Source organism: Pleurodeles waltl, chromosome 8, assembly GCF_031143425.1.
Source record: "Pleurodeles waltl isolate 20211129_DDA chromosome 8, aPleWal1.hap1.20221129, whole genome shotgun sequence".
In the NCBI taxonomy this organism is placed as follows: Eukaryota; Metazoa; Chordata; class Amphibia; order Caudata; family Salamandridae; genus Pleurodeles; species Pleurodeles waltl.
The window spans coordinates 73,728,351-73,740,613 of record NC_090447.1 but is presented as its reverse complement, the minus strand read 5'-3'; the positions used below and the strand labels follow the sequence as shown (position 1 = coordinate 73,740,613).

General features: G+C 46.1%; 1 protein-coding gene across 11 annotated transcripts in view; it reads left to right on the top strand.

The window, feature by feature from the left end:
* The window catches only part of NUMA1 (nuclear mitotic apparatus protein 1), a 443,588-nt gene that overhangs the window by 158,113 nt on the left and 273,212 nt on the right, over nt 1–12,263 (top strand). For all 11 annotated transcript variants that reach the window (XM_069203745.1, XM_069203747.1, XM_069203751.1 and 8 more), the window contains one exon: nt 9,916–10,033. In XM_069203745.1, coding sequence (XP_069059846.1) covers nt 9,916–10,033 — 118 coding nt within the window. The remainder of the gene's footprint in view (nt 1–9,915; nt 10,034–12,263) is intronic.

Below are 12,263 nucleotides of genomic sequence, written 5' to 3'. Positions count from 1 at the left end.
GCGACCCCTTACATGTCAGTTATTCCAACACCATCTCCACACTAATTCTCACACAAGTAAAGATACCTCCTCATGCATTTTCTTACTCTTCGAAAATTGATATATAATTAAATAGTGCTCTATATGGCAGCTGATAGAAAAGTAAAAATATGCTCTAAATGGCTTAGGCAGGGCTGCTAGGATGGTTTGGCCTTCCGTAAGGATACCTGGAGCTTATGGATCTTCCCTCCACGTTCCTCATGATCATATGTGGTCTGTGCTAGCTTTTGCTATATTTAGCCTTTGAAGTTTTGTTGTTCTATCATATCACTTGTTGTTATAGCAGACGTTTAGCTCCTAGACACTAGCTATAAAAGTGTTGGGTTAAGTATGGAATAAGAAATGTGCAAGAAAATCCCTGCATGTAGAGTTACAAGTCGGATGTAAAGATTGTGAAATGCTATTTATCACCATTGCTGAGTTTTGGGAAACGTCATGACTCATGAGAGGCCCTGTCGAATGGGGCATAATGACTTTGTCTCATCAATATTAATAGTAAATAACACTCAGTGGCGCTACATGTGTGGTTTTGTACCATGTTTTTTGTTCGTGTGCATTACTTTTTTGTAAACTGATTCCACATTGAAATCTGAGACCATAGTCATGGTTTTCTACGTTAGCTACAAAACAATATACAGTGGTAATAACATGATAGTTGACCTTTGCACTTTAAGAACTGTTCATTTGTGTTCCTTAGCATTTGTTAAACGTAAAGTGTTTACTGATAGAGAATTCTATCTGCATATTCCTCTTGTAGGAAGCTGCCCTGGCGTGTGGTGGGTACCTAAGGTCCTTATACCAGGTCCAGGTATCCCCTAGTAGTGAAGTATGGGCAGTGTCTATAAGCCAGGCTCTCTAGAGGTAGCTGGGGATGAGCAGCGAAGGCATATCTAGGAGGCATGCAAAGCTCATGCAATACCACTGTAGTCACACAGTTCTTACACACATGAAAGAAAACACTCAGTTGTTCAGAAATAAAGGTACTTTCTTTTTTTAACAAATCGCCACACAATACTAGAAAGGTAACCCACCCTTAGGAGGTAAGTAATACACTAAATATATACACTAGTACTCATAAACAGGCATAGCAAATGTTGGCAAACAGTGCGAATAGCAATAACCAGTAGTGGCCCTAGGGGGAGCACAAACCATATACTAAAAAAATGGAATGCAATTAAGGTACCCCCCCACCTTGGTAAGTAAAATGTGTAGAGGGGAGCTGGGAGTACTAGCAAACCACAGAGGTAATTAACACAGTACCCTCCAGCGACCAGGAATGCAGGAGTAAAACACTGGATTTTCATTAAACAAAAAACCAAAAGAAGGTAAAGGAAGACACACAGAGAAGACTGCAAGAAAACAAGCGGTAGATTCCTGAAGAAAGACGACCTGTGGAGATAGGACCAAGAGTTACAGTGGAGTCCAGGAGTAGTGGGAGGCACTACCCACCCAGCTGTGGATGCAGGAGTTGGTCGACGGTGTTGAACAGGTCAGCTCTGCAGTCCTGGAGCCGGAGAAGAGTTCCTGATGGATGCAGATGAAGTCCCAAGCTTGAAGGAAGTTTGCAGACTGGTGTCTGTGCAGGAATTCCACCAACAAGCCTTGGCAAATGCAAACTTGCGGTTAGAGGAAAAGAGGTGCTGCCGGGAATCAGCAAGGCCTAGGAGGACTCGACTCTGGAGGGGGCATCAGAGGCGACCCTCAGCGTCGCAGATATTCCACAGGAGCAGAGGCAGCACCCACAGGATGGGGACACAGGAGTTGCACAAGAAGCCAACGCAGCACTACAAAAGAGGATCCCACGCCGCAGGAAAACCATGCAGGAAGCTGTGCTTTGCAGGATGGAGTGCTGGCTGCTTGAGCTACACATCGCCTGGAGATCCCTTGGAGGAGATTGAAAAAGCCTTGGCAGCTGCAAGAGACACAGTGCACAGGGGTACTTTCCTACGTGGGAAGGCAAAGGCCTGCCTCCAACAAAGTTGGACAGCCGGCAGAGAGGACCAAGAGAGGACTACTCTGGACCACCACCCGTGATGCAGGATCCACGCAGCTCATGATGAGGGGAGATCCATGCAGCTGGTTGTCGCTTGTTAATGCTTGTGGTTGCAGGAGAGTGACTCCTTCACTCCAAGGGCGATTCTTTTTTCTTATGCAAGTTGAAGAGTTGCAGTCTTCTGAGGATGTACAGCCGGGGAAATGTTGCAATGCTGGCGGGAGACGTGGAAACAAAGTTGCAAAAGCGTTTTCTTTGTTGTAGCAGCGTTTGTCGGTTCCTGGACGGTCCAGTTGTGGTTCCAGTGGCCAGAAGTCTAAGCAGAGGTTGCAGAGGAGTCCTGTTAGAATCTTGCAAGCCAAATCTCAGGACCCACCCAAGTGAGAGACCCTAAATCGCCCTGAAAGGGGGATTAGTCACCTAGCCATGTGATCACCTATCAGGAGGGACTCTGACGTCACCTGCCTGGCCACTCATATGCTCCCAAATTTCCCTGCCAACCTTGGAAATGGTAGAACCCAGGGACCCACTGGAGGAGCTCTGGGCACCACCCCTGGGGTATGTGTCCAGTTTTGCACCAGAGCAGGGACCGGGGAGGCTTGGGGCGAGCCGGGAAGGGGGGGGAGGTGGTCCCTGAACTGGTGTGGACTGGTTTATGCACAGAGGGCACCAATTGTGCCCTTCAAAGCAAACCAGTGGCTTGGGGGAGGCTACCCCCACTCCCCCCAAGCCAGTCACACCTATTTCCAAAGGGAGAGGGTGTTACCTCCCTCTCCCAAAGGAAGTCCTTTGTTCTGCCTTCCTGGGCTTGATCAGATCAAGCAGTGGGAGGGCAGACATCTGTCTGAGGGGTGGAAGCAGCTGGGCTGCCTGGGAACCCCTGTAAAGCTGGTGGTAGCAATGCTGGGGGTCCTCTAAGGAACCCCCCAAGGTGCATGGAATCATACTTTTAATACTTGCAACAGTATTGGGATATGATTCTGACATGTTTGATACCAAACATGCCCAGGTTCGAAGTTACCATTATGTAGCTGGACATAGTTAGTGTCCTATGTCCAGTACACGTGTAAAATGGCGTCCCCACACTCACAATGTCCAGGAAAATGGATCGGGAGTTTATGGGGGCACCTCTGCTAGTGCAGGGGTTCCCTCACACACAGGTGCCTGCACTCTGCCCTCTGGGCTGAAAGGGCCTACCATAGGAGTGACTTACAGTGACCTGTAGGGAAAATGGGTGCATGCACCTGTTTCACGCAGGCTGCAATGGCAACCTGCAGAGCCCTTTACATTGGCTCCCTGTGGGTGGCAGAATAAATGCAACCCATAGGGATCCCCTGGAACCCCAGTGCCCTAGCTCCCTAGGTACCGTATACTAGGGACTTATATGGGAGAACCAGTTTGCCAGTTGTGGCAAGAAAAAGTTACCATCAACCAAATTTAGAGGAGAGAGCACAGTCACTGGGGTCCTGGTTAGAAGGATCCCAGTGAACACAGTCAAACAAACCGGCAAAACGTGGAGGTAACCAAGCTAGAAAGAAGCTGCTTTCCTACACCTCTCCTTTTGAATATTCCCCAGGCACAAGACTGGACCAGTGAACCTTTCTACAGAACCCCAGCGCTGTTCAGCTCCAGAAATTGTGCAGGGTCTATATAAATACCTCTCTTGTGTGCTGACGTCATTTATTTTCTTTCGGCACCAACAAACATGGATCCAGAGCTACCTCTCTTCTTGTTAAAACCCTTACTTTGATCAAAAATCTGTTTTACAGTGTGTGAGGGACTTGTCTCATTTTAAAATGACTTGTTTTAATCTCGGTAGGGAGTGTCACAAACCAAGATCTGTGACAGATCACCACCAAATTTGCCTTAGCTAATGCCACGACCCCAAGTCTTTTGGTGTCTCCTTGTTGATTCAGTGAAGCCCATACAGGATCTTGTGGCAAACTCTACATTGCCAAGCACCTGTGGTGTCAACAACAAGACTGGTCCAAGTCAAAAGTTAAATCTTTCACTGTTCGACATCCAGAAGTCACCAGGGTTGTTACAGTGTTCGGCCTTTGTACATATTATTTGTTTTTTCATTCTCTATATTTCTCTTGTTTTATATTGTCACTACAGTAGTGATTCTTGACACTATTCATCTGCATATATGTTGTGTACCAGATTGTTGCGCAATATGTAAGGTGGGGAATGACTGAGGGTAGCGCAGTGATTACCTGCTGGTCTTGCTTTCATCTCCTTTAGCAGGTTTTTGGTGTTTCCTGTAGAGGAAGGTTAAGATAGTCTTGCTAGATTTTCATCTGCAAGCAGTTGTTACAACCTGGCCAAAGAGGATCCTTCTGAGAGCCTTAGAGCTTATTCCACCAAAGCAATGGCTGGATCTACAGCCTTAGCATAGGACATTCCTATCTTTGACATTTGCCAGTTTGCTACTTGGGTTTCCAGCCATACCTTCACCAGACATTAATGTGTTGATTTATTCACAAGCTGGGTACCACAGGCACAAACTTCTCTTCTGTAGCCCAAGGAATAGCAGGTGCAGTCTAGCTTCAGTGCAGCCTCTCCTTAGCCAGATCCAAGGTCAGCAGGGCGATCCTTCAGTCCTTTTCTCAAATCTGATTTAGATCTTAGTTCCAGGGGCTAGGGCTGCGACTCTTATTGCTAAAAAGTGCCCTTAAGGGAGGTAGAGATCAATAGCCAATGGGCTACTTGGATCTTTCCCGCCTGATTACACCTTCCTTCCTCTGTCCCAGAGTGCTCTATTCTATCCACTCCCAAGATGGCTGAAAACTTATTTTTTTGAGTGGGGATTGGTAGCCCACCCTAGGTGTGTGGCTCCCTCTGTGTCACAGGCCTATGGGAAAACGATCTGACAAGTGTTTTCCCCTTGCTGTCCCTGATGCCCTTCTGTCTACCTAGACAAAGGAGCCCTTCTCTTGTGTACGTCGCATTTGCTCATCAAAAAAGGGGACTTTAGCTTTGAAGCTTGCCATTTGGGCTCACCTCCTATGTGACTTTAACCTGCCCGAAGGAGATAACGTTTTCTCCACTGGCACATCTTTGTAGTTTTTCCTGGGGTTTGTTTGCATTTCTTCCCAGGATTCCAGAGAACAGACCTTTGTGTGCAGCTGCAAATTGCACTGGAAACCTCAAGCATCAAAGTAGCATCTTACTAAAGTTGCACTTTGCCCACCAGTGACATTAAATTCGATTTTAACCATTAAATCGGATTCAGTAGTTAGCAGGCCTGAGATGTCAGCCTGTAACTTTGCACTCAACAGTGGGGCTAACAGCCTTTAAACAGTTTTGGTAATGTCATCTGGCACTGTGGACCTGGTTAGCAGGGACCCAGTGCACTTTCAGTCTAAATCACATCAGGTACCAGGCAAAAAGTGGGGGTAACTGTAGGAAGTTGGCTCTGTATGTGCTATTTCAAAGTAAGGAATAGCATGCACAGAGTCCAAGGGTTCCCCTTAGAGGTAAGATAGTGGCAAAAAGAGATAATACTAATGCTCTATTTTGTGGTAGTGTGGTCGAGCAGTAGGCTTATCCAAGGAGTAGTGTTAAGCATTTGTTGTACATACACACAGGCAATAAATGAGGAACACACACTCAGAGACAATTCCAAGCCAATAGGTTTTTGTATAGAAAAATATCTTTTCTTAGTTTATTTTAAGAACCACAGGTTCAAATTCTACATGTAATATCTCATTTGAAAGGTATTGCAGGTAAGTACTTTAGGAACTTTCAATAATTTCAGTAGCATATATACTTTACACATAAAACACAAATAGCTGTTTTAAAAGTGGACACAGTGCAATTTTCACAGTTCCTGGGGGAGGTAAAGTATTGTTAGTTCTTGCAGGTAAGTAACTCACCTACAGGGTTCAGATTTGGGTCCAAGGTAGCCCACTGTTGGGGGTTCAGAGCAACCCCAAAGTTACCACACCAGCAGCTCAGGGCCGGTCAGGTGCAGAGGTCAAAGAGGTGCCCAAAACAAAGGCTTCAATGGAGGTAAGGGGGTGCCCCGGTTCCAGTCTGCCAGCAGGTAAGTACCCGCGTCTTCGGAGGGCAGACCAGGGGGGTTTTGTAGGGCACCGGGGGGGGGGGACACAAGTCAGCACAAAAAGTACACCCTCAGCAGCGCGGGGGCGGCCAGGTGCAGTGTGCAAACACGCGTCGGGTTTCCAATGAGACCAAGGGGTCTCTTCAGCAGTGCAGACAGGCAAGGGGGGGGCCTCCTCGGGGTAGCCACCACCTGGGCAAGGGAGAGGGCCTCCTGGGGGTCACTCCTGCACTGGAGTTCTGATCCTTCAGGTCCTGGGGGCTGCGGGTGCAGGGTCTCCTCCAGGCGTCGGGATTTTAGAGTCAGGCAGTCGCGGTCAGGGGGAGCCTCGGGATTCCCTCTGCAGGCGTCGCTGTGGGGGCTCAGGGGGGACAACTTTGGTTACTCACAGTCTTGGAGTCACCGGAGGGTCCTCCCTGTAGCGTTGTTTCTCCACCAGTCGAGTCGGGGTCGCCGGGTGCAGTGTTGCAAGTCTCACGCTTCTTGCGGGGAGTTGCAGGAGTCTTTAAATCTGCTCCTCTGAAACAAAGTTGCAGTCTTTGTTGAACAGGGCCGCTGTTCTCGGGAGTTTCTTGTTTCTTTTGAAGCAGGGCAGTCCTCTGAGGATTCAGAGGTCGCTGGTCCTGGGGAAAGCGTCGCTGGAGCAGGTTTCTTTAGAAGGCAGGAGACAGGCCGGTAGGACTGGGGCCAATGCAGTTGGTGTCTTCTTTTCTTCTTCTGCAGGGGTCTTTCAGCTCAGCAGTCCTCTTCTTCTGGTAAGTTGCAGGAATCTATTTTCCTAGGTTCAGGGGAGCCCTTAAATACTAAATTTAAGGGCGTGTTTAGGTCTGGGGGGTTAGTAGCCAATGGCTACTAGCCCTGAGGGTGGGTACACCCTCTTTGTGCCTCCTCCCAAGGGGAGGGGGTCACATTCCTATCCCTATTGGGGAATCCTCCATCTGCAAGATGGAGGATTTCTAAAAGTTAGTCACTTCAGCTCAGGACACCTTAGGGGCTGTCCTGACTGGCCAGTGACTCCTCCTTGTTATTCTCATTATTTCCTCCGGCCTTGCCGCCAAAAGTGGGGCCGTGGCCGGAGGGGGTGGGCAACTTCACTAGCTGGAGTGTCCTGCGGTGCTGGAACAAAGGGGGTGAGCCTTTGAGGCTCACCGCCAGGTGTTACAGCTCCTGCCTGGGGGAGGTGATAGCATCTCCACCCAGTGCAGGCTTTGTTACTGGCCACAGAGTGACAAAGGCACTCTCCCCATGTGGCCAGCAACATGTCTTGGGGGTGGCAGGCTGCTGGAACCAGTCAGCCTACACAGATAGTTGGATACAGTTTCAGGGGGCACCTCTAAGGTGCCCTCCGGGGTGAAGTTTACAATAAAATGTACACTGGCATCAGTGTGCATTTATTGTGCTGAGAAGTTTGATACCAAACTTCCCAGTTTTCAGTGTAGCCATTATGGTGCTGTGGAGTTCGTGCTTGACAGACTCCCAGACAATATACTCTTATGGCTACCTTGCACTTACAATGTCTAAGGTTTGGCTTAGACACTGTAGGGGAACAGTGCTCATGCACTGGTGCCATCACCTATGGTATAGTGCACCCTGCCTTAGGGCAGTAAGGCCTGCTAGAGGGGTGACTTATCTATACTTGCATAGGCAGTGAGAGGCTGGCATGGCACCCTGAGGGGAGTGCCATGTCGACTTACTCATTTTGTTCTCACCAGCACACACAAGCTGGCAAGCAGTGTCTGTGCTGAGTGAGGGGTCTCTAGGGTGGTATAAGTCATGCTGCAGCCCTTAGAGACCTTCCCTGGCATCAGGGCACTTGGTACTAGGGGTACCAGTTACAAGGGACTTATCTGGATGCCAGGGTGTGCCAATTGTGGATACAAAAGTACAGGTTAGGGAAAGAACACTGGTGCTGGGGCCTGGTTAGCAGACCTCAGAACACTTTCAATTCAAAACATAGCATCAGCAAAGGCAAAAAGTCAGGGGGTAACCATGCCAAGGAGGCATTTCCTTACAGTAACCATGTGAAGAAGAGGCACTTTCCTGCAAGTAATTCCTACAAATATTTTTGGTAAACCGTTTTTAGATAAGTTTCCTCTCTTTTATGTATTATGCCTTAGAAGAGGACATGACTTATCTTCACTGTATACGTTTTACTACACTTCAATAATTCCTTTTTTGGGTATTTTTATATATATATATATATATATATATATATGATAAAAAGATTTACAGGCTGAACTGCCACTTTGCTGTATCTGGCTTGTGACCTGGTGAATCCAGGCCCAGTAGGCACTACATTTTCCAGCATCTCAACAGGGTTGTACAAGATGTTCACTCCCTTGTGACACACCTCCCCCCCTTCAGATGATGAGCTGAAGTTTGCTGACTTATCTGTCCCATGCTCCTCGTTTAGACAACAAATGCGCCTGGGACCATGGAGGCAAAGTAGGTGAAACTGCTGGTACGTACTGCAAGGAAATGCCCCTGATTTCCAACTGATGCTGCTGATTTTTTTTATTTTTAGACTAAGTGCACGTTGAGGCCTCTTACCAGACCTCATTATCAGTGCACTGTCCCCAAAACGTGTTACTTTAACTACACCCAACTGGCAAAGGCTATCTTACCTGTAAGTTCCTAGTATAGGTTACCCAGGGCCTGTAAGTTTCAGAACTTTACCTGTCATTGCAGACTGGATGTGCTATTACTAACTGCTAGCCCAACTTTGCCATTAAAAGCTATCGCAAAGTCCACTATCACTCCTGTGGCAGGCCTGCTGAGCCCTAACGCAGGGTGCTGTATATTCCATAGGCAGATCATTTATTTGACATGTTCTGACAACAAAAATCCGAAACTGTTGTTTTGACTGTGGAAGGGCTTCGTTGCCCCTTTGGCAAGAGCAGGATTACATGCTGGACCCTCAGCTGTGCTACCTCTTGAACAGTGCAACCAAAGTTGATGCTCCAAGGTATCAAACAATTCGTTATATCAAGCCCGACATGGTTCTCAAGTCGAAATTAATGTAAAAAGTTAGTGCTCAACTTTTACTAAGTTGCCACTTTGTTGCCTTCAATCGTTTCTGCCCTTAACGGTTGCACATTGAACTTGAGCATGAGGCAGCTTTCTGCCCTCCCAGAGAGACGTGCAAAGGACTCCCAGGAAAGGATACTATGGGGGCCTGCACTGGAGAGAGGTGTTACCTCCCTCCTGCAGGAAGCCACACAGGTTTTGGACCAAAAGGTGAACTTCAAAGCTGAAGCTGCCTTTGAAGAGCAATAGAGGGAGCACTTGGGAGAGGGGCAGCCCTGTTGTTTGGACAGACAGGCAGACTCTCTGATATCACCTTACCAGGGTGGTGAGGTTGCTGAAGAGGAAGCATGCCACAAGATGTTGTTGAGTCTTTCTCATCAAGCATGACTGGTAGGTTTGTAGGTTTTGGGTATAAGCCTGAGTGGGGCCTAATGGACCTCACCATTGTATCTTTTGAGTTAGTCTGTTTTATTTCAGAGAACACGCAATGGTATCTCCTACTTTCCCTTTGTGATTGAGGATGGGTTATTTTTTATGTAAAAGGATATTTTCTTCCACACTAAACTAGGATTATACATGTATAGCACTCTTGCGTTTGTCAATCGTATTGAAACAGGACTCCTGTATTCACTTCACATGACCATCAATCCTTTTCCCAACCTCAGTTTTTTTCCACCAAGGTTCTAGCTGTACAGCTGCACACATGTTACTTTCATTGATTAAATTTCTTGAGTTAATAACTTCTCATCCGACTAACCCCTTCTTCTCTGCCCTCTTCTGTTTTCTTCAGCTTGTTGATTCGGCTTCGTGATGTTCAGAAGCAATGCCAAGGATTAAAGACGGACAAGAGCCAGAATGAACGGAAGATTGATGAGCTTTTGGAAGAAAAAGGAGATCTTTCCTATAAGGTTCAGACACTATAATTAGCATTTCTAAATGTTTGGTCTCTGCTCTTGTATGCAAGCACAGATGTATACATTCACTGGAGTATTTACATTACTTACGCTTGATGTCCTTTTACGTATTACTCTCTCATTAATTTCCCCTGGCTCAGCTTTTAATTGTATGGCTTATTTAAAATTCTGTCAAGTAGAAAAGTTGAGTTCAAATTTTCTATAATTGTATTCCAGCCCCATTCAGTCATTAACTTGCAATGCTGCTCCAGAGAATGTCTTTACCAAGAACGCTTGATGCTGTGTTGCTTAGCTTACCAGGATTTAATCCCTTTTTCTCCACTTTGCCAAATTCAATAAACACACACAGCTGGCTCATCCAATAAGCACTTCGAAGTTCACGTGCTTTATTTGTGATTTCTTCTAATATGGGGTGTTTTGATGTTTGCTCCTCTTGGGCTCGAAGTAATGCCACAGAAGGGTTCTCCAAATAATCACACTGCATTTCCCTTCTCTGACCTCCAGAGATGCTCCTTCCACCTATCCAGACGTTTTCCTACTGCACAGCTCTTGGAAGTTTCTTTAAAGTTCCTTAGTGCTTATTTTACAGGTAGAGTGGTCATCCTAAGCATCGTCTCCTGTAATGTTTGCCTTGTCTAGTATATTATTCTCTTGATGTGACGGAGCAACTGTACCATTTTTGATTATTTGACCTGGGCGCAAAGCACAATTTCCGGTCCTGCGCAATGTGTCATGCATGCTAATTGTACATGGACAAGGACTAATCCAATCAGTCTGTGTCTGAGTGGGTTACTTGAGTTAACTAAACATGGGTCCTGTGGTTTATTTTATTACCAAGACTGGTAATCCCAGGTAATGGAATGAAGGGCACATTTGTTAGCATAAATGACAATCATTTAATGGGTGCACAGTGTAATTTCATGGCTGCTGTCGTTTGGAGAGGAGAAAGACACTCCCAAGAGTTCTTCTATTATCTGATTCCAGTGAGCAGCACGTGCCCTGTAGTAAACAGAGGACTGATTTTTTTTTTTTTTTCCCCCAGTGCTCCACATTCATTTTGGAAAGGCTTATTGAATTATACTTTCTTGTGACCACATGGCTACGTCCATATCCGGTAAAAGATGTTTTTATCTGCATCTTGTATCTTGCATAGTAAAAGACTGGTTCACTGTAGCAAGCTCATGACAATGGACATGAATTGTATAATTATTGCAGGAAACACAGCTCTGGTACCCTTGTGTGGACATTTTCTTCACAGAATCAAGCCCCTCCTTAAATCTTCATGCCAATAGAATGGCTTCTTGACGTAGATTAGTGGATTATTGCTACAGATCTATTTATACACACTTTCACTTGGGCCTTTTGTTTTTTTTCCTTTTTGTGGATGCCTAGTAAGATGACAAGTACACCCATGGCTGTAAAGTGATTTAATCTATGAGAATACAGCACAAAATAGATGGCAAGATTCTCTGTGTCTGAAAGCCAAGCATCAACCATTGGATGCAGCCAGTGTTATATCAGATTCTTTAATATTAAATCCATTAATATTATCTTCACACATTCTTCAGCAGTGCATCGTCTACACTATTATCACCTTATGTACAGCACCTTTGTTGTACTTTAATCAGAGAAATATATTCTTGCAAAAAAGAGGTAGGCGTTTTTCAGTTTGCGTACACATTAAAAGTCACCTATGTGGTCAAATGTGCTGTTTTTTTCCCATTACCTGAATTAGCTATCCTGGTAATAAGACATTTGATCCCCGCTGGACTCCTTGTTTAGGGATGTCATGCACAGTAAAGTCATGAAAAAGCAGAAGCCAAAGTTCGTGGCATTGGGCACCTGAAGAACCACAGGAAGATTTCTATCCTGATCCAGATCTTGATCCAGATACACCCACTCACCATTGATCAGTAAAGAACTCAAGATATTGCAGGATGTATCAGAAAAACAGAAGAAGCCCCCAAAGAAGGGGATTCCAATCTGTTACCTACATTTATGTTAGGACCAGCTCAATGAATACCTACCTCAGGCTTTGACTTCATAGGCCAAACTAGTCCTACCCAAATTTCCCACCCCATGTAGCTTATATTGTGCAGTTTTACCTTTCACTCATACAATGCTGCCCTTACTCCTCCACTATCCAGTTGATGCATCATTGGGGCCCATGGAGCTGTTCGTCTTCCTGAATGTTCTGTCTGCACTTGTCAGCCTCCTAGTACCC